This window comes from Gopherus flavomarginatus, chromosome 8 (assembly GCF_025201925.1).
Source record: "Gopherus flavomarginatus isolate rGopFla2 chromosome 8, rGopFla2.mat.asm, whole genome shotgun sequence".
Lineage (NCBI taxonomy): Eukaryota > Metazoa > Chordata > Testudines > Testudinidae > Gopherus > Gopherus flavomarginatus.
In genome coordinates, this window is record NC_066624.1 from 95,624,639 (window position 1) to 95,647,096 (window position 22,458).

Consider the following 22,458-nt stretch of genomic DNA (forward strand, 5'->3'; position numbering starts at 1 on the left):
AGACAGAAAAGTATCATTTTACTTCAAAGAGCTGATTTTTAGTGTGGAAAAGTAGTGAATCTGTGTATTCAGCAAATTCACAGTAAATCATATTTTTCCATGGGAAAAATGTGGTCATTTTCACTACAAAAATCTCATAGCTATAGGGAAGTGTCACTCAGGAACAAATTTTGGAATAATCCCAAGAGGGTTATTTTTATCGTTTTAACACTCTCAGAATGAAAATACGAAAATTCACAGAGCTCTGATTGTTCCAACAACTCCATGTTAGAAAAGCAGATGACAACTTTGGACAAACTGCAATTCTGCAACATTTTCACACTTGTCAGGTGCTTGAAGGAAGCTGGACTTTGCCCATAAACCTCATGATAGCTAAGGAATGGAGAAAACCAGTACACCTACACATAGAAGGCTACATTTTGTACACCCTATTCATGCAAACAGTCCCACTTATATCAATGTGGCTACTTTCTTGAGCAAGCTCTAATTTTACATATCACTCATGAGTTACTGCTTACGTGCAGTAGAGCTTGAAAAACCTATGGCAGTTCAGGAGGACATTTTGTAGTGAATTTTGTGTGCCACTGACTTAAATATTTATAGCTAACAATATTGACCATTATTGTACATTTCTAGATCAAAATTAAATGAACTGCAATCACAAAATAAAATACATAAAGAAATAATAAAAACATACAACATTTGTTAAAAGTGCTTTGACATAATCTTGAATTGAAAAGGCTGTGTTATGGCAACCAACTCCATTGAAATACTTCACAAATGACCCCTTTGAAATACTGAATATAGCCCGTTCGTTTATAAGCTGACCCCGCAAAATGGATAGGTAAAAATAGCAAAAACTGTATGACCCTTTCATAAGCCGACCCTATATTTCAAGGGTTGGAAAACTTTGGCTCCCGGCCCATCAGAGTAAGCCACTGGCGGGTCAGGACGTTTTGTTTACCTGGGGCACATCACTCCAGGTAAACAAAACAACAATATATTAGATATTCAATTCAATGATTCCATAGAGCAGGGGTCGGCAACCTTTCAGAAGTGGTGTGCCAAGTCTTAATTTATTTGCAGTAATTTAAGGTTTCGCGTGCCAGTAATACATTTTACATTTACAGGGGCCGGCGGATGGAACCCCAGACTGGCAGCAGGCTGAGCAGACCGGTGGCTGGGACTCCAGGCCAGCAATGGGCTGAGCGGCTCAGCCCACTGCCAGTCTGGTGTTCCGTCCATCCAGGTTGGCAGCGGGCTGAGCAGGGCCGGCGGCGGGGACACCAGGCTGGCGGCAGCATGCCACAGTAAATCAGCTCACTTGCCACCTTTGGCACACGTGCCATAGATTGCCATCCCCTGCCATAGTTTAAAATCATCAAATTTTGGTGTAGACCCGTTTCTAAGCCAAACCCCACTCTTTGATGCAACACCTTTTTACCAAAAATATTTGGCTTATGAACGAGTATTCACTTAACTATAACACACATTTATTGGCTTACAAGAACAGCCTTTTAGAGAAGGAATACTCTACTGAACTCAGATTTTGCATTAGGAGAAGAGTATTCATACCATTAGAAATAAACACTTTCTGTTCTGTTGATGCAGTAGGAGAGACCTTTTATTTCCCAGGCTCAAACACTTCTTTTTAAGTGGGATTTTCTTTATAAGAATTGTATGAAAAGTCCTAGGAAATGGGGAGGAACTCTGACATTTAGTTATCTTCCCTTTCTAGCTATACATTTATTATAAGCTATGACTGTGACTTACCTGGACTTTTTTTCCCTTTCACCTGTAGGAAGAATTTCAACATAGTAAATTAGTGAATAAAAATAACCATATGATGAATGTTCTACCACAAGATTCTGAGCATTAGCACATACATTAATCTGATGTTAACTACTTGTCAATACAATACTGAATTAAGTTAAAAAAATTATTTTTATTTAAAATATTGTTCCATTAAACATCACTTATGTGAATGTGGATAATTTTATTTTATTTCATTCCTTCCAAATAGTATCAATTTTATGAATAATACTGCTAATAATGATAAATAATCCCTATTAATTAAGTTCACTCAGACTGATGGATATGAATATTCTCCCTTCACAGATCAGATATGACAGATCCACATTTGTTTTCTGAAGTGGACAGTAATTTTACCATCCACCCATCCACAGCTTATCACAATAAAATAAAATAAAAAATAAAATAAGAATCATCGTATTACACATTAGATATCACAGTTAAATATTCTGAACACTTTTACAGATATTCTCCCCCAACTGATTTCAAAGAGTTTATAATCACAGAAAATAAGTTTCCTGCACAATAAAAAAAATAACTCAATATAAGCCAAAAAATTCTCTTTTAATACAAAATTCCATTCTCATAGAATAAATTTATTTCCACTGAATAAATAGATTCCCTCACCAGTTGCAGGCAAGATGCTCTTGCCTTTTTGTAGTTTAAATAAAATATAAATATTATTTATAGTGATTGGCTTACACTTTGATATGACTTATGAACACTCAGGTTTTGCTTCCCCCTCCCCACCACAAAATGTGTACAGCACCAGTCACACCAGGGATTGTACTCCATGTTCTGCATGCTGCAGCATTATCAATGGAATTATAACGATTATCACCAGAAGGATCTGGCCTTGCACTTTGATGTTTGTTTTTTTGTAAATACCAGCATGCTTTTCTAATATCCATTAAAAACAGATTAGTGCTGAATGCAGTAATAATGAAACCCAACATCAATACTATAGAAGGATCTGAGAAGTTGGAAGTTCATAACATTAACCAATAATATGGAGGTGATGCAAAGATTTACAGACTTTTGAAGCTGTCCCCTCACCCACCCGCCCCGCATTATCTCTAAGGTCCAGAGGGCTACTATTGATTCACAGAAAATGTTTTCTACTTCCTCCACATAGCTGTCAGAAACAGACAGAGAGCCTGTACTGTGCATACCTGCCAAACCTATAATTTGGGCCATCTGGGGAGAACATCCACCTTTTAACTCCATTGGACGACAATGTGCTGGGTGGAATAATTTTGTTACACAAGAGAAAGGGAAGCAGCCTTTCCTGACCAGGATATCTGGCATGGATGTGGCACATCAGTCCATGCAAACATAGGCTCTTTCCTCACCCAATCCAAAAAGTTGCAACTTAGGAATGGACATTTAGTCCCATAACAAATGCCCAAAGGGACAAGAACATTAGATAAAGGTTCTGGGGTGTTTTTAAACAGTGGAAACATTTTTCAATTTACCTTGATAAACTGCCACGATTGTTGTTTTTATTAACGCTAAATATATTTTGATTTGTTATTCTATATAAAATTCATTATTTGAGATTTTTAGGAGAGGGCCTCAGCGGCGTAACTGCACGGCTAAGGAGCTGACATTCACATTCCCATTTAATTTGTTCCCTAGCTTGATGTAAGGCATTAGTGATGTCTGGTGAATTACATTCAAAGTAACGATTTCATGCTATTAAGGACACACTCAGGAATCCAAGCGGAAAGTACCGGACGGGCGGCACAACTCAGCTGCAGCCTTTGCTGCGATCGCTGGAGTTCCGGCGCCACCTACTGGCCACATTGGGTAACTCCCCCCAAAAAGCTTTCCCTCGGCTTTTTCTGTGTGTCAATCCAGATCTACCAGAAACAAGATACCAGCTAGTACCTTAAAAGAAAAATCCTTTTTTCTTTGGTTTCGCTCAGATCTAAGTGGGTTGTAAACTGGGTGACGCGGCAAGTCTGTTTTGCGGCATCATTTTAATGACACACATTTTGTAAAATCAGCCTAACCCCCCTAGTTGTTCTGATTGCAGCAAGGCAAGGGAGAGACCCAGCAAACCTCAGCTATTGGGCCTGAATTTCCCATATTGTTTCAGTCTTTTCCAAACGAGGGGAGAGAACATTCCAAGTGCAATTGTATCAAATACTCAAATTTACATCTAAGCCTTTCTCCAGTCTCTGCTCATTTCCTTATATAATTGATGTGAATTTAAACTCTGAAAAGTTCTAATACTAATGCCTTATTTTCTCCTAGGTTGTAGCAGAACACAGATTCTACTAGCAATATTAGTAGAAGAAATTGGGTTAATTCTGCTGCTTATTTTTAAATAGCAGAAACTCTGACATAGTTACAGTGCAATGTGGAAGAAAAACAGGTTTCAAATCAGATTTTTAAAGTCTCAAGTGGTATTGTGGCAGAAGTTGTACAGATTCCTCCTCCCCCCCCCCCGTTAACGTCACAGTGCACTGAACAGTGATTAATAAAATAGCTTTCAGGATTAAGGTGGGAGAAGTAATCATTGGTAGGGGGAGGGTAAGCTAAAATTTTAGGTTCAAGCTTTGTATCCTCTATATATCTATATGTATTTTTTTCAAAACTTTTTATTAGGAAAGCTATACCAGACGCATCACTGTACAATGAATGATTAAACATTACCTTTACAATTTATATTCACTTGAAATTACAGAATAAATATATGCACATTGTTGTTTGTATTTGTGTGTGTGTGTGTGAGAGAGAAAACATTAAAAGTGCTTCCTACAAAGCCGTTAGTGATAGGTACCCAGTATTTTTTTTATTTTTATTGTATATTTGCATGGGTTTGTTTTAATAACAAAGTGCGGATGTCCTCCAAAAACTCATGGCGTCATGAAGTGTCATTGATCATCCCTAGGTGTGTGTGCGTGCGCCACGTGGTTACATCCAATGGGCTTCTTCCTTCCGGATGACTTCACACTGGATATGGAATTCCCCCCTCCAGGAGGAGAGGAGGGGAAGGGCGAGCGGAGCGGAAGGGGAGCCGATCGGAGTGGCTAGGGAGGGGAGCTGTGTGGACGCGTCTACGTGTGTGTGCATGTGAAAGAGAGAGACGAGAGTGAGAGAACATTCGAACAAGACCCCCCGCCCCTCCCCCTTGCAGTTTCCAGCATGCAGCAAACTGCATTTGATTGTTTTAAATAAATGTACAGGATCTGTGCCATGATGGGCAAGAAGAAAGAAAGCCACAAAATGCCATCTCCCCCTACCCCAGGGGAAAAAAAAAAGAAAGTAAAAAGTTTACTGCAACAGAAAAAAAAGAGACATAGAATTTACTTAGTTAGGATCAATACAAAGATCCCCGTAGTAATAATAATAATAATTAATAATAATATACCTTAGACATGGCACAGTCAAAGTCTCAGTTTCAGTATAAAAAATAATGATTAACATCTGCTGGCAAGTCTGCGAAGGCACTTCATTGATTAATGATCTGAGAACGGCCCTTCCCCCAAACACACACCTCTGGTGGGGGAGAGCACACAGCTGTATTCTCTATTCTCATCATGCGCTTGCACGGGGGCTGGAGAAGGGGGGCCGGGGGCGCTACTGGCGGGCCGGGGAGGGAGAAAAGCTATCGGCTCAGAACCTATAGGTTGTCTTCTCCAGGACTTCGAGGTAATCCGGCTTGGTTTGGAGTTTGGCCCTTAACTCGAGGTATTCGCTTGGGGGGGGTTGGTCTGTGAAGCCCTTGCCGGCCGAGAAGAGCAGGGTTTCCTTCAGCCTGGCGTCCTGCTGCAGGTCCGGGTACTGCATGCCCGGCGGGTGGACGTGCAGTTCCTTTAACTTGGGCACCGTGCCGTAGAGGCAGTCCACGAAGCCCACCGTGCAGGGCAGCGGCGGCCGCTCTCTGTCCAGCCCGGCGCCGGCCGGCGGGAAGAGCAACACCCCGCCGTTCTTCTCGTGGGGGAAGCCGGCCGGCGCCAGCGCCAGCTCCCCGGCCAGCGCCAGCCCGCCGCCCCCGGCCGGGTGGTGGTGGTGCGGGTGGGTGGCGGCCACGATGGTGTTGAGCTGGGAGCTGGACACGGCCAGGCTCCACTCCTGCTCCTTCTCCAGCAAGGTCCGGTAGTGGGTGCTGTTCTCCTGGTGGCCGGGCTCGGCGAACGGCTCCCCCGCCCCGCCTCCCCCCGGGCGCTCGCCGGCCTCGCCGCCCTCCTCCCGCTCCGCCTCCTCCTCCCGCGGCTTGTAGATGGGGTTGTTGCACATGTGGGTCACCGGGTGGGGGATGTAGTCGTAGACGTGCCCCACGGGGTGAGCCTTCTCCGGCGAGGCGCCCCCGCCGCCCGCCACGCGGCCGCCCTCCTCGAAGAAGCGGTGGCACTGCATGTGGATGCCGCTCAGGTCCCCCGCCTCCGGCCGCTTGCTGCGGAAGGGCAGTTTCTTGCGCCGCCGGCGCAGCACGAAGGCGAAGAGCCCCGCGGCGATGAAGACGGCCGAGAAGAAGAGGACCAGCAGGCTGAGGATGAGCACGGAGAGCGGCACGGCGGCGGCGCCGGCCGGGGAGAGCTCGTAAGCCGAGGGGCTGCTGGGGCTGGGCTTGCCCCCTGGCGGGGCGGGCGAGGCGGCCGCCGCGTGCAGCAGCTCCGGACACAGCGCCTCCAGCTCCACCGAGCGCACGTCCCGGCGAGTGAGGTTCTCCGGGCTGGCGCACAGCACGTCCCCCACCACGATGACCGAGCTGATGGTCTCGATCCACTGCTTGAGCGGCACCAGGTCGCAGGTGCAGTCCCAGGGGTTGAGCTTGAGGTCGATCTGCACGATGGCGTGGAGGTGCTCCAGCACCCCGGCCACGGGCAGGTAGAGGAAGTGGTTGTTCCTCAGGTTGAGCCTGGCCAGGGAGGTGCCCGCAAAGGCATCGGTGGGCAGGGTCCGCAGCAGGTTGTCGTTGAGGAAGAGCAGCTTCAGATTGGGCATGAGGCTGAAGGCTGCGGGCTGGATCTCCCTGATCAGGTTGTACTCGAAGTACAGGTAATGCAAGCTCTGCAAGCCCCTGAACATGCCCGGAGTCAGCCTCTCGATGTCATTGCCGTTCAGGTACAGGCTCTTCAGGTTAGGCAGGTTAATAAAAGCCCCATCCTGCACGTAGGAGATACGGTTGTTCCCAAGGTGTAAGAGATCCAAGGAAGAAAAATTCCAGAAATCTGAGCGGTAGATTTTCTGTATCAAATTGCCGCTCAGATACAACTTCTTGGCGTTCAAGGGCCTTGGCAGGAGCTCGGAGATGTTGTGAAATCCTCTCTCCTTGCAATTGACTGTCAGGCCCAAGTCATTGATGTGCAAACTACAAGAGCACCCAGTAGGGCATATGATGGGGATCGGGGGCCTTGTCTGATATGCAGCTATAGGAGGCTGGTTTGGCCCAGGATACAGGCCTCGGGATGTAGGGGGAGGTTTGGGCACTCTGGGCTGCTTGGTGGGTTTGGGCTGCTTATTGGATGTTTTGTACTCAACTGAGGAAGCAGTGAAATGGAAGGAGGATAGCATGGAGGAAGGCTTAGTAGGCCATGCGTTCTCCTTGCTAGATGACAACTGAGGAATCCCCAGACTGGCCTCGACTTCGGAGTCAGACAGCATGGGGCAGAGTTTACTCCTTTTGATTTCCCTCAGGTCCTTACCATGGAAGTGGAAGGGGGTCTCACATGTTATGTCTCCCACAAGGGCAGTGTAAGGGATGCGCTCCAGCCAACTTTTCAGCTGCACAATCTCACAGGTACAGTTCCAAGGGTTCTCCTCCAGCTGGATTTCCATCAGGCTCCTGCCAATATGGTCCAGCATCCCTCGATAGGAAAGGACTTTTAACCTGTTTCCTCGTAAGTCCAAATGAGTTAAGGACACAGATTTAAATAGGTTGGTGGGAAGCATGGGGATAAGGTTGTCATTTAAGATCAAGACTCTCAGTTTGCTCAGATTTCGAAATGCCCCACTTTCAATTCGTTTAATGACATTATAATCTGCCTGCAGATATTCCAGACTTTCCAAACCCAGGAAAGTGTCGTTTCTGAAAATGTCTAATTTATTTTCGTGCAGGTACAATCGCTTTAGAACTTTGAGCCCATTAAAGGCTCCTGTCTGAATGTCCTGCAGTGCATTGTTCCCAAGGTTAATAGACACAGCATTGTTCAAATGAAGAAAACTATTAGTATATAATTTCCTCATGGAATTCCTCTGCAGATAAAGTTTAAAAGGTCTTGACCACGACTCCGTTATCTGACTAATATTTATAAATCCTTTATTGTCGCAATGTATATGGAAAAGGCTCTCTTTTACTTCACAGTAACATGGATCAAAGCAGGGCTCGTCAATTTCCTCCGAGTCCTCTATCAAGGGAATTGGTGTAGTCCATGCTAGAGCAATTGTGCTTAGAAGAATTACCCACAACATCCTTTCTTTATGGAGAGTCTCTGCTGTGGGAGGTGTCATCATTTGTGGCTGATTACAAAACTGTAACAGAAATAAAAATGCAGAATTTTAGTATTTAGTCATGTCACTGTTCTTAATAAACTCCATTCTTGCTAGACTTTTATTAGGCTCCTGGAAAGTTCAGCAATTGTTGGGTAGACTTCAAAACAAACTCTAGCAGTGCTTGATGTTCAAGGCTGGTTTCAGACTTAAGAGCTATAGAAATCTCTAATCATAAGATGCCATATTTTCCCTTCCCATATGATATTTAGTAAATGTCATCTATAATAAAAATAGCATGCACATACCATATAGCAAATGAACATATAGTCTCAGCGTATTGCATATATACATATTTTTCACCACATGACCAGTGTTTAGAAAAACAATTATTTGCAGCTTACCTCTGTGCACATCATAACCTGCATTGATTATAGGAGAAAATACCAGTGGATATCTTTCACCAGCATCATACTACATCCTTTATATATACACAAACACACACACACACACACAAAAACCCTCCCAAAGTTGCTAGATTGCATTGGTTGGATATTCAGTGCACCAGCTCAGTATATTCTATATGTAAGTTTGCAGGAATGTGCAGGGTTTGTAAATGTCCCTGATCTAACAGTTTCCTTTAGAAATTTTCACAGTGTCTTTAATAATGCTTAACAACCATGATTTAAAATAAAACCTCCCCCTTCCAGACACACTGATGGATTAATGCTGCTGGTATGTTATCAGATAAATACATACTGCATATTAGTCATTTTAGCTGATTAAAGCATTTAGAGATGATTAATCTTTCTAAAGCACATGCCCATGCGATCATCAGATCTAAGACGAAGTGACAGCTAAAGAAGCATTTCGGACTGAAATGCTCAGGCTGGTTTGGATTATGATATTTTGCGCCCCCAGGATCAACCAAGAGACCCGGTTAAAAAGCTGAAAGTGGAAGAAAAATGCCTTGACACCAGCTGATAAATTATCTATCCTACTGTCTACCTTTCAAAAAGAAGACACCATTCTTCTCCACTCAGAGGAAACAAATACTGTTCTGATGAGATGCAGCTCCCCAAGATACAGTTTTCCCCTTCCTTTTGCCAGATATTTCAAACGTGTGGGGATAAATAAACGTTAATAATTATGCTAATAATAATGATGGTGATGCAGCCCTTCTTGAGTCAGTGAAATATCAGATTGAAATTGTTCCAAGGGATCGTTGATTTTAGTCCTAATTTATCAATAAAAATGACCTTTTTCTTTGCCTTTCCAAGGTACAGCTAGAGAATTCTCTCCCACCCCCCTTCCCCGCACAAACTTAGAATCGGAAAGACGCATTTAGGGAGAGAAATGGGAAAGGGATACAAAGCCTTCGGATCAACTTGCCAATGAAACCCTCAGCTGTAGGAAAGGGGAGATGGGAGAAAAGAGAGATACCCTGTGCAATTAAAGCCGTGATCTACTTGGGAAGAAGAGAGAGAGAGAGAGAGAGAGAGAGAGAAAGGAGAGCTATATTGCAGTACCCGTCAGTCCTATCTCTCTTTTGCAAAATAGCGACTTAAGTTCTTTCTGTTCTGCAAGGGCTATAATAAAATGATGTGGGGGCGGGGGATAGACAATGGGGGGCGTCTTTGAAGCTAGGCAGAAAGAAGAGGATCAAGAACGCTTGTACTTACCGGTTTGCAGGAGAGATTTTAGCACATCTGAAAATAAATAAATAAATACAATTTTAAAAAGCTCGAGTTTAAGGATTGCTGGTTTCACTCTGTCTCTTTCTGTCTTTCTCTCTACTCCTGCTGAGGCTGAGGCAAAAGGGAAGGAAAAAAAAAAAAGGCAAGCAAGCCTGAAACGTGCTGGGAATGCAATGAGCGCCTCAATGAGCTTCTTTAGGATGCAGAGCTGCTGTTTGGCACACTCAATGGAGGAGGGAGGAGAAGGGGGCTGCTGCAGGCTCCCAGCTCTGGGGCTGCTGCTTTCTCTGGGCAGCAGCAGCACATCGTTGGGAGGGAGAGGGAGGAAGGCTCAATCACAGCGGAGAATCTCGGGCTTCTCTCTCTTTCTCTCCGTGTGTGTGTGTGTGGGGGGGGTGGTGGTGTTGCCCTGGATCAGGCTTTTCCACGTCATGAAAATGAGCTTCAAGAAGGGGAACAAATGAAGGGGGCGCGCTTGGCACCAGGTCGGGGGCGCGCATTTGGGAAGCCCTGACTGTACAGGTTTTTTTTTTCTTCGGTGGGGGGGATGGTAAGGTGGGGTGGGGGAGGAGTGGGAAATAAACTGGGGAAAGCCTAGAAGAACGAGGAAGGAAGGAGCAGCCTCCAGAAACGAGCCACAGTCCCCTCACCCCAACTCTCAAGGAAAAAGATCCCCCGATTGCCAACTGCAAATTCCATCAAGGCGCTCGCGCCGCGGGTAGATCATCGGGAGAAATGTATCTCTGGCCAGCTGCCCCCAGACAGGTCCCTCTCCGCGCACAGACACTGCTGCAAAGCCAATAGATTAGTTGATGCGGAGCCGAAGGTAGCTGCTTTCCATCATCACACCTGGGTGTCCCAACGTGAGAGCTCGGGAAGCCCCAGCCTGGGTGACTTGAACAAGGTGGTTCCTCTCTCCTCGCATTTCCTCGCTCTCTTTGATCCCTTTGCACCACGAGCGCCCTTTTTTTTGATCGTCGTGCTGCAGCTCGAGCCTTCAATCTTCCCCAGGATCCAACAGCCTCCTGTTCGCTTCCAGCTTTAAAAGGAGGCAAGGCAAATGGCTGGGAAAAGACCCGGAATCACTTGGGTAACAACGGCACATTTTGCATTCTGTCACCGAGCAAGGCATCAAAAGCAAAGAGGAAGATTTAACTCCTTAACCGCCGCACGATTTTTCGGTCTGGCTTTGTGTGTGTGGCGTGTGCCCGAGAAGAAAACCATGCCCGATGTTGACTGGATCCGGGAAGAGAATACAACTCACTGGACATCTTTTCACGACAGAGGCAGCAAGAAGGTAATACAGTTTTGCTGAGAAACCGGGGCGAAGGAAAGTGACACGGTGTGGGCGGGAGTAGATTATTTGTTAGTGAAGAGCTGCCAGCCGGTAGCAGGTCACTGGAGGGAGAGCCTTGCAGCTGAGACTCGAGAGTCTGTCCAAATTTACCCTTGGCTTAAATTTAGCTGCCAAGATCGGTTGTCAGGGCGAAGTTTTTTTAAGCAACAGAGGGGCTATTGGGTCAGTAATACACGTCTCAGTCCCTGTCTGTGCATTTCAAAACTCAAATTCAGATTTTTGTTCAGCGCTGGTCAACGTAGTTTGTGTAGGGAGATTCAATATGCTCCGTATGCTTTATTGAACAGGCTGATTTTTTTTTTCACTACGACATGCATGGCAGACACACTACATTCACCAGGAAAGGGGCTCGCGCCCTAACTTTAAATGGACGTGGCATTCTGGCCTCCACCACCCCACCTCTGCTGGGAGCTGCAAGCGAGCCTCCAAGCAGGGGGCGGATCTACCATCCCTTCTGGAAGCCATAAGCCCTTAGGTCCAGAGAGTCACAGCAGCCTTAAACCAAACCTTTAACACTGCTATTGTAACAGTCCCCCTCTCCGCTCCCAATGTCTGGGTGGAGAGAGGCTTGACTGGAATCCTTGAAGAGGCAGCAGGTTGGTATCAAAAAGTTAGTAGGGAAAAAGCCCAGCTGTCAGGAGCACAGATCACTCCCTGTTGACTCCCAAATAGGGTGCTAGTGCCCACTCTGTTAATAGGAACATCCATATTCCTTTACCACCTCTTCCTCTCTCCCTGACCGTTTCCCATACCTGTCGGATCAGTAACATTCCCCATATGATTTTAAACATCCCAAGGGCTCGTTAAACATTTCAGTATGGAAGCTGCACTACTTGCTAATTAAAATGCTGCATCATTCATTTGCAGAAAGCAAAATTTGGTGCCGTCAGGCGAAATGCACTTGAGACTTCTAAAAAGGTTGGGGGAGGGGGCAGAGTAGGGAAGTGAAAACAGTTTCATTGGATCTCTTAAGAAATGAGAGGGAAGAAATACCGAAGCAGATTGTCTGAGAATTTCTGTTTTTCTTGCCGGGGTCTCTCTTTCGCAGCTGCCTTAGCAACGCACTGGGGTTTGAAATACATTCACAGAAGGTCTGTATTTTTGCTCACACCACGTTGCCATGTCAATAGATCTTTTCGCAGGCCGCTTGCAAGTCCCGAACACTGCAACCAGGGGAAGTTATCCTGCGCTAATGATTCTCATTAGGAAAGTAGCAAACGATCGCGGTTAATACCGATCCATGCGGAGTGCTAAAAGCTCACCGAGATTTGCTCTGAATGGCTAGGCGACGTCAGGCGAACTCTTTAAGATGTATTACATCCCTAATGCCATAACCTTGTACTTTCACTTCCCCCCGGCAAGCAGCTTTCAGCAATGGCACCGAATAAGGCTTGTAATCCGTTTAAGTGGTTCTACCTTTAAATTTTGCAGATGAATTGGGAAAATGGGGACGGGGAGGGGGGGATGTTGGTTGAATACAAATAGAAAAGCATTGCATGGCGCCTACAGTATCACAATACAGAGCCCTGTGAGCCTAATCTTCCCAGATTCAGTCGCTGTCGGATCGAAGCTTCCAAGGACACCTCTTTTTAGTTTAAATCGGAGTCCTCTCGGATGCAGCGGTAAAGGATTTGGTCCCCAGGAGTTTAGCGGTGGGCTGCTCCTGCTGCATGTCTTTTTTCCTTCCTGATAGGATGTCACACAGTGCAATCCCTGCCTGGATCCTCCCTGAGTCCACTGGAGGTGGGATATCTCCCTTCAGCCCCACTGTATCCTTTACCCGTGTGCCGCGGGTGGGGGGGAATCCAGCGGCTTTATCCCAGCATCAGCCAGGCGGCGAAATGGCACGCTGGGGAGGGGGAGGAGGAGAGGACAGTCCCTAGGGTTCTAGATGCTAAAAGTCTGCAATTTCGATGTAGGGTACTGCAGTTAAATCCCACGGCTAAGGATGGTAACAACTCCGCGCTGCTTGGCTAGGGGGATCTTCAAGGAGGGAGGGGAGATTCCTTAGAAGGGAGATAGAGACGTCTCCCAAGGCAGAGCTGCTTCAAAAGTGCTATTTATCGGCCACGAATTAACCGGGAGGGGATTCGATGTTATTCACCAGCGGCTGTGACTAGCCTCCTGTGCGAGAGAGATTGTTATGAAAAAGGAGAACTTCTTGTCTGAGATCGGAATCGTACTCACCAGGTCCGTGTTTAGCTCCTGTGCCAACACAGTGAGAGCGACCTCTCGGATGAACTAGAAACAAGGATACCCCTACCCCCCCCCCCCGAATTTCAACCTTCCCTCCTCCAACATAGGAAAAGGGAAATCGCCGAGAAGTCATTTCATAAACATCTCAGCCCAAGCAAAAAAAGGCAGAAATGCTTTTACTTTTCTGCTTGTTTGGTCGACATACAATCCGCTCAGCACAAGAGCCATGTTAAATGATTGGCAGGACTCAGAAGCATATGGCAGAGCGATGTTGCCTGGTCTGGGACTTTACACCTTTTCAGTATTTTGACTGGTAAACGAGCTGCTTCCTTGCAAAACCGAACCCAGTCCTAGGGCTATAGATTCAGCTAAGGAGCATCTGATGTGTGTGGAGGTTGACGGATGTCCTTCTATCTATTTGCAGCGCATTCTTCCTCCTTAGCTGTAGCAGGTAAAATGTGAAGGAAAAAAAAAGAAACCGTGGACAACTTTTGTGACAAATGAGACAAGGGCACTTGAACAATGGTTGCACCTTTTTGAAAAGTACCATTGCAACATTACATTCCCACTGGAGGCGACCATTTCCCCCACTGCAGTCATTCTAATGCAGTCATTGAGTGCTTCGTTCAATCTGCAGTGTAAACCAGTTCCTTTCCTTTTTAATAGATCCCCTACAACTACATAAATGACAATGGTTGGGAGAAAGAGGGAGCTTTCTACCAAGCCTTCTCCGCCTGACTAGAAAGAAATATTCCGAGGTTTAATAGTCTCCTCTGCCTCCAGCAAGCTATGGCCAGGGTGAACGCAATAAATAGTGCAAGGACAAGGGAAACTCATGGCTGCTTTAACTATCATATAAGAGCTGCTTTCTAGTTCTCTCTATATTTTGGAAACCCAGCACTGCAGCTTAGGCTTTGCAAGAATGTTGTTGATCTTTATTTAGCAGTAGTTTAGGAACAGCCAAAAGCACATGCAATGTTTCAGGGTCTTTATGAATTTCTTTGTAATAATCGCTGTATAACCACACATGTGGCATGCATCCTACACAGGCACAGTCTGCATAGAGAGGACATAGAGTGGGAGCAGTACTGAGAAGAGATTCATCAGTCCAAGTGAACATGCGGTATCCAAGTGAGAGGAGGTGAAAAAAAGACACAAGTGGGCTGTGAAGCTGATTAATTTGTGAAGCAAATACCACATGCAAAAGTGCTTGGGAAAGATATCAGCTGACAGGCTTGGAGATTGGAGATCCACAGACCAGGTACCACAGGGACAGTACAATCTTCCCTAAGCCATCCAGTGTGCTTCTACATTCACCTGGAGGGACCTAACTCTGGGAGTAAGAGCATACTTTACTCTCATGTCCACTCAGTTTTGGGGTTCAATCTTGAGAATGCTAACAAAGGTGTCAGTCAGTGCCATGGTGATTTTGTGCTGTGGATATCTTTCCATTAGGAGCTCAGGGCCAGATCCCTCTCCCACTGAAATATAATGGCATGACTTTTAATGAGTTCAGATACAGGAGGAATTCCTAGATGGAGGCCACCCCTGCTTTTCCCAGGCCACAAGACAGCAACCATGTGATAATGTCATTAGTGACTATAGGCCTGAGCTAAATTCAAACCAGTGAGGAAGAGGTAGAAGGCTTCAAATCCTATTACTAGTCCATTACTGAGCCATCCATTTGCCCTGTAAGATACCACTTTGTCTGTTCTGTTAAGACAAATATAATTAAAATAGATTTTGTTTCCTAAGGGGGAAAAACTGGTTTTAGGGTATGCATAGACAGTTTAGACTGAGAAATCCTTGAAAAAGAACCACAATATTGTATTTTTTTGGCGTAACATGTTAATTCAGCACTTTGCACGGTATAAACTTGCTTTTTCAACATGATTTAGTTCATTTAACAGATGGAAAAAAATTTAGCCAATGGGATTTATCCACCCTGCTGTAGGAAAGAACATTTAACCTAGAAACTGAGTCAAACTGGTCTAATACTAATTTAGAAACCAAGATCTCCTTGGTACTATACCAACATGTCAAATCAATTTAAAGTGGAAATGAACTGTGCTACTGGTGGTGGGACATATATGGTCAGACACAAAGGACTGAATCCTCCAGTTCGGAACTCACTGAAGTCAATGTAAATATTCCCACTGACTTCAAGGTGAGAAAAACTGGACCTTATGAACCCAATTCAACTTCCACTGAAATTAAAGGGAATCCTTCTACTGATTTCAATAGGAGTTGGGTAAGGCCCTAAATTAAAATTATTTCAGCCTTGTTCAACTGAAGGCTTCCTTTGCACTCTACAGTACAGATATCTAGGTTGACATTTCATTTATAAATCCAAACACAGATTAGTTTAATTATATAAATATTTTTGAACACATATGATATTTATGATACATAATATGTATAAATTTGGGATTTTCTAAGGGAGTTAGGTATCCAGCTGCACGGAAATTCTTTAGGATTTGGGCACTTAGTTTCCTATGCGCCATTTGAAAAGCCAAGCCATAATTTTTATAATTATATGATTATTCAGTTATTAACAAATAATTACACATTACCCTACAGAGTAACTGTCTACTATGTTTTCCATGATAGATCCATCGTAACTAATATAGCCGAATGACATGCAGTGTACTTCTGTTACATGGGATTAAAGATACAGAAATATAAGTTACCACACATTAACTACTAATGAATAGGTCCTAAACTAATTTATGTTGAATTTAAAAACAATTTTCATGTATTTTACATAGAAAAACCCTCACACAAAAGGACCCTTAGACAAATTACATGACATCAGTAACAGCCATAGGGATTGTTTACTGCAAAGTATTTGAAGGTATCTGTGAATATTAAAAGGAGCTGAGTAAGAGGGGAAAATGGTGAGGATTCAAACTGAACAGCAAACACCATTAAATTATTAATACAAAATGTTATTTAATGCAATATTATTTTTAAGAAAGAGAAAGAGGCCACATGCCAATCTTTTGCACATCCTCTATACCCGTCAAAAGATACATGTGTTCTGAAACACCATATTCTCTCAAAAAGTTTGTGTCAATATCTTTCCTTCTCCAAGCTTGTGTATTTTCTGAGTGCTGGAGGAGTTGGTATTACCAGATAACATTAAGAAATGGATTGCAGTAACTAATTAATAGCCAAAGGAGTTATTCTGAGAAAATAGAAATCTGCAATTCCTTCCTCATACACAGACTGGCTTAGTGAGCTCTCTACTACCTGCCAATCCACCAGCAATCATTTTATTGGAAGACGATTATCCTCAAACTCCAAGGGATTGCTAACATGTGGGGAATTGCTACTTTGATCAGTCCTGATCCTACTCCCAATGAAGTTAATGGCAAAATTCCTATTTTTTTCAGGGGTACAGTATCAGAACCATAAGCAGTTGATCGAATGACCAGTTGGACAGTGGCCAAACTGACATTTTTTCAAATGCTCATTGGAGTACATGGCATAAAACAGAACATACGCTGTATATTGCATGGGATGATTGTGTGAAAAAAAAGCACTTATTTGGCCAGCTATTCATATCATCTATGTGTTTATATCATGTTAATCACCATGGTGTCTGAACTACTTAGTAAAACTATCTAAAGTCAGCAAAGAACTAGATTAAACACACATTCTCTCTGTGATGGGTTGGATCACAGAAACCTTCTTGGGAGCTGCCACCCGGTTTGCCAAGATTACTTCTACCCCTGCTTTCCCTGCCAGCTCAGGACTCCAGCACCCTGTCTTGCTGAGCCAAACACTCCCATCTGCTCCAGCACAGACCCAGGGTCTGAATTACTTGCCCCAAAGCTGCAGGTTTACCGGAAAGCAGCTAATAGAAGTGTTCTTCTCTTTAACATTGAGATGCCCAACTCCCAATGGGGTCTAAACCCAAATAAATCCATTTGACCTTGTACAAAGCTTGTACAGGGTAAACTCATAAATTGTTCACCCTCTATAAGGCTGATAGAGAGATATGCACAGCTGTTTGCCCCCCCAAGTATTAATACATACTCTGGGTTAATTAATAAGTAAAAAATAAATACAGAAAGTAGGATTTAAGTGATTCCAAGTAGTAACAGAGAGAACAAAGCAAGTCACCAAGCAAAATAAAAAAATGCACAAATCTATGTCTAATCAAACTGAATACAGGTAAGATCCTCACCAGTTCCTGAATGCTCCCTTCTACAGACTAATCTCCTTTTAGCTTGAGTCCAGCAATCACTCACACCCCCTGTAGTTACTGCCCTTTGTTCCAGTTTCTTCCAAGTATCCTTGGGGGTGGAGATGCTCTCTCTTTAGCCAGCTGAAGACAAAATGGAGAGGTCTCCCAGGGGTTTAAATAGACTCTCTCTTGTGGGTGGAGACTCCCTCCTCACTTGTATGCAAAGTCCAGCTCCAAGATGGAGTTTAGGAGTCACTTGGGCAAGTCAGGTGCAGGGCCAGCTTTATGACCCACTGGGCCCAATTGGAATACTCGGCGGCGGTCCGGGGCTTCAGTGGCATTTCGGTGGCGGGGGGGGGCACTCTGAGTCTTCCGCGGCACCAAAGGATCCCCCTCTGCTGAAATGCCGCTTAAGACCCCCAGAGCAGAGCCTCCTCAGGTGCAGGGCCCTCTTCAGTGTGGGGCCTGATTCCGGGAAATTGGTGGAATTGGCATAAAGCTGGCCCTGGTCACATGTCCATGCATGACTCACAGTTTTTACAGGTAGCTCCCATTGTTTACATGCTGTTGTCACGGTGTTGTGACTCACCACCTAGTGCCTCCTGCTGGTTGTCTCTGGGAATTAGCTCTGTCCAGTGGAGCACCCCCTCCTGGTGGTGTCCCATTCATCATTCCGCCCTCGGTTGGCACATGGACCCGCGTTGCTCCCAGCGTCCTTTTCCGGGACCACCGCCCTCAGGCAGTGACCCTTTAGTCCAGCCACATCCCTTTCCAGGGGGGTTGATCAGCAGTCCTACACCCCAGCCACCATGTCCAACCACACCCTCTGAGTCTAATCCCTCTCATCAGGGATCTGGCGTAATCTATAATGGCCACTCCCTATGGCCAATGGCTGGGTGTACTGCAAGGGGGGAAGGGGTGGACCCATGCCCACCCTCTACTCTGGGTCCTGGCCCAGGGACCCTCTGGCAGCAGCCTTGCTGTCCTCCTTCCCTCCCCTCATCTGTCTGATTCCCTGGGCCGCTTCCCTTATGGCCCCTTGCACCCACTAGGCCCTTCCCTTCAATGCCGGCAGCCTGGCAGGCTCCAGGCTAGAGCTCCCTTTTGCTCCTCAAGCCTAGCCAGCACTGCGCTGTCCGCGGTGCTTGTCTTCCACCCTTGGAGACTGACCTGCTCTCAAAGGCCTGGGACAGATTGACTGCTCCTTTCCTGGGCAGCCTTCTTATAGGGCTGAGCCTGGCCCTGATTGGCTGTCTCCAAACTGGGCCCTGATTGGCTCACAATAAGCCCTTCTCTAATTAGCTCCCTGTCTGCGCAGGTGCCCTGGCCTGCCGCAGCCCACACTTTGTGGGAGTGGTGCAGCCGCCCCGCTACAGCTACCATGAATGTCCTCAAGTAGACTTCTTATGTGGATCGGAGCATTCCAAGATCCATTGTCCTTTAAGTGTTTCTTGATTAGGTACTTAATTTCAACATTCCTTTCTCCAGGAACTGACCAAATGCTCTACTATGGTTATTTAGAAATCAAGCCAGTACACAGCCAACATTCATAACTTTGAATATAAACATGATACGTGCAAACAGGATTAATACATTCAGTAGATCATAAACTTTGAGATATGTTACATGGCATATGTAGCATAAAATACATTCTAAGCATATTTCCATAAAGCCTTATGGGAGGTACCGTCACACTCTGCTCCTTTCTCCCTGCATATAGCTGAAATCGTAGCCTCACTGAAGTCAGTTGGAGCTTCACCCTTGACTTCAATAAGGCCAAGTTATAAGAGTTACCCTCTTTCCCTCTTCTTCCATTTCTCCTTCTTCTTTCTCTTAGAATCTTCTGTTAGACTTAGGTATCAGAGGTGTAGCCATGTTAATCTGGATCTGTAAAAAGCAACAAAGAGTCCTGTGGCACCTTAAAGACTAACAGATGTATTAGAGCATAAGCTTTTGTGGGTGAATGCCCACTTCATCAGATGCATGCTAGACTTAGTTACTCTTTACAGTTATTAAAAGCTAGGATGTAGATGTGGGCTTTATATTTCATGCCAAAAGCAACCAGATGAATAATCACTGTAATCTCTCACAGAAGGTCATGGGCCAGATGCTCATATCACCTTCTCCTGCAAGTCTCACCCTCCTCTCTTGTTCTTGATGACACAGCTGCTATAATAGAGTCTGATCTTGAATACAGAGGCAGTAGTATCTGATCCGACATCAAATCAATTCATTTCATTAAGGTTTTGGAAATCAAGAAAGGTTTGCTGATTCTGACCTAACTTGTACTGAAGTAATTTAAGTCAAAGGAGTTCTGTTGGTGTAAAAATGAGTAAAAGAGTGAAGAATCAGTGCTTAGGACCTTGAATATCATCTAATATTTGACAATAGTCACCACAGTATTCAGATTTCTAGCAGTCAATGGCTAAATACATGATCATGCTTTAGAGTCAATATTTTTAAACCTAAAGGCAATAATTTCCTGCTTTCTTGTCTCAAAGAAGGTCCTTTAAGTTAATACAAATTGGAGGATTCTTGAGAAAAACTTTTTGATTTATTCAAATAGTCAGTGTATTTGCTTACCAATTTACTTGGTCTTTTGACATTTTAAATAATATATACCTTGAAATTCTGTTAAGAGCAGCCATTCTTTTGATTCATGAACTTCCCTAAATGGACATGTTCATTGGAAGAAACTCTATCATGGAAGAAAAGAATGACTTCTTTCATAATGCCAAAGGAAGTGAAAAAACCAAAAATAAACAACAAAAAATATTGATTTTAAATGAGATACCTATAATCTGCACTAATTTTCACCAGGTACCAAAAAAGTTTGTTCTAAGATTTTTGGGGGAAAATATCAAATATTTTCAACTCTGATCTTTCCAGCCTCACTGAACCTTGTATTTAATATTTTGTCCATATACCCATATGCTACAAGCAGTAACCAGTAATAAGGAATTCTTCTCTATTGTCTGATGGTGGGTTTTTTTTTGTTTTTTGTTTTTTGTGGGGAGAGGGGAAAGGGTCAGATCTTATATTCTTTTTGCTCCCAAAATTCCCATTGAATTTAATGAGAAGATGAGTACAAATGAAGGATCAGGCCCAGTGTTTGTCACTCTCAGCAGTCATTATTCACTATACATTAAGGAATGGAATGTACATGATCCCACATTCCATCCTTACAAATGCAAAATTCCCATAAAAATTAATAGGAACTTTGCATGAAAAATAGATACAGAGTGTAAGTAGATACAGCGACATTAAAAAATAATACAGTACACCAAACCACAAGTGTTAAAAAATCATAATTCAAATCCCTCCAGAATCCTGAGACTGGCTTTAAAATCTTCAAATATATAAAATGTACATTTCTAGCCCTTATGGTTGCAGAGAAAAGTTTAAGTGCCTCCTGGTTTTTGAGCTTTAGAGTTCACATTTGCAAACTTTTCTCTGCAACCATAAGGCTAGAAACTTACATTAAAAAAAATTAAAGCTGAAATGTTTATGTAATAACCTGATTCCAAGAGCTGGGGCTCTAAGAAAAGTACCAAATATCATAAGACTTGCAACAGAATCATAATTGTTGGTAACTCTGAAGATAAACAAAAAACTCTGCCTTCTTAATATATGAAAAGCATTGGTATGCTGTATTATAAAAGTTTTTATAGATTCAAAATTGCACAAATACCTTTGATGTATTATTTATTAGCTATTCTAAAAGAGAAATGAAATTTCCTGTTATCTGTTGATTTAAGTAGTCTTAAAATCCAAGGAATAAATTGTATATAATTCATTAGTTTATGGGGTATACAATGCCTAAGCATCAAATAACATACTATGTCTTCCACTGTCAAAGGTTTAACAGGAACACTGCTGAGGAACAGTGTAAATAAAACATACAATGGAATCGTAAATGAAATGACCAGATATTATTTTAAAATACAAGAGCATAAATATATCAGATCTGTCCTCTGAACAGTCAGCGAACATGATATCTGTTTTATTTTGAAAGGATTCTGGGGCAGACTCTACCACTCTTACTCACATTGAATAGCCCCTTACTCCTTGAGTAGTCTGATTGAGGAACCAAGACAGCTTACTGATTATGGAGGTGCTACTCAGCATAGGCTGGCCTGATCTCACCCTGCTAGACTACAACCAGTACAATGATACTACTTGCTCAGTTTCAAGCCAGAAGATGTTTTGTAGAACTGGGAAAATTCAGTGTCCATTATATTCTGCTATATTAACTGTGTTTGTTCTGTTTTACAAAATGAGTGAAAATTAATGTACAGCAATTATCTCTTGCAACAGGCAAGCTGAAGCACCCACCTGCAGAGGCCAACTTGGAGCAAGAAAATAGTTTGCCATGATGATTGATTGTATATTATAGAAATGCCAAAGACCCCCAGTTATGGGCCAGGGTTCTGTTGTGCTAGATTCTTTTTAAACATGGAACAGGAAAGGCAATCCCTGCCCCCAGAAAGCATTTGATTTAAATAAATATCTATGTGAATGCATATATGGTCATCCTCTTTTGTGCTAAAAATTCTGGTACTGTATTCATATGCGAGATCATGCAGCGCCTGATTCTGGTCTCTCACCAGTTTTTTAAACCCCAAAGCTCATTAGTTTCAAGAGCAATTATTTTGTTATTAATTTCCAGTTTAGCAGCATCTCTAGTAAAGCCACATGAATATATAACTATCAGAATATCTTCTATACATGTATAGTGTCTCCCTGTCAGGTATTCTTTCAGT

The 22,458-nt window shown here is 43.8% G+C and overlaps 1 protein-coding gene and 1 long non-coding RNA gene across 6 annotated transcripts in view; one reads left to right on the plus strand and one right to left on the minus strand.

Moving 5' to 3' along the window:
- Window positions 1-2,892: 2,892 nt before the first annotated feature.
- Window positions 2,893-10,893, minus strand: SLITRK3 (SLIT and NTRK like family member 3). Of its 4 annotated transcripts, XM_050965852.1 has the most exons (4): window positions 10,601-10,680; window positions 9,936-9,962; window positions 9,262-9,353; window positions 2,893-8,295 (listed from the first exon to the last, which is right to left on the minus strand). In XM_050965852.1, the coding sequence occupies exon 4, from the start codon at window positions 8,275-8,277 to the stop codon at window positions 5,437-5,439; it is 2,841 nt and encodes a 946-aa protein (XP_050821809.1). In that variant the 5' UTR covers window positions 8,278-8,295; window positions 9,262-9,353; window positions 9,936-9,962; window positions 10,601-10,680; the 3' UTR covers window positions 2,893-5,436. The 4 variants fall into 4 exon arrangements, 3 of the variants coding, with proteins under 3 accessions (XP_050821809.1, XP_050821810.1, XP_050821808.1); XR_007776023.1 differs by lacking the exons at window positions 9,262-9,353; window positions 10,601-10,680 and having other exon boundaries at window positions 2,893-4,877; window positions 5,192-8,295; window positions 9,936-10,442; XM_050965853.1 differs by lacking the exons at window positions 9,262-9,353; window positions 10,601-10,680 and adding an exon at window positions 10,800-10,893.
- LOC127057297 (uncharacterized) overlaps window positions 10,542-22,458 on the plus strand; it is a 62,497-nt gene continuing 50,580 nt past the window's right edge. Inside the window, exon 1 of one of the 2 annotated variants that reach the window (XR_007776043.1) lies at window positions 10,542-11,247. This is a non-coding gene — a long non-coding RNA (uncharacterized LOC127057297). The remainder of the gene's footprint in view (window positions 11,248-22,458) is intronic. The other variant, XR_007776042.1, reaches the window with a different exon arrangement.

Excerpts from the sequence above, each read along its gene's own strand:
- SLITRK3 (XM_050965853.1), bottom strand. The coding sequence starts at position 8,277 with ATGATGACACCTCCCACAGCAGAGACTCTCCATAAAGAAAGGATGTTG.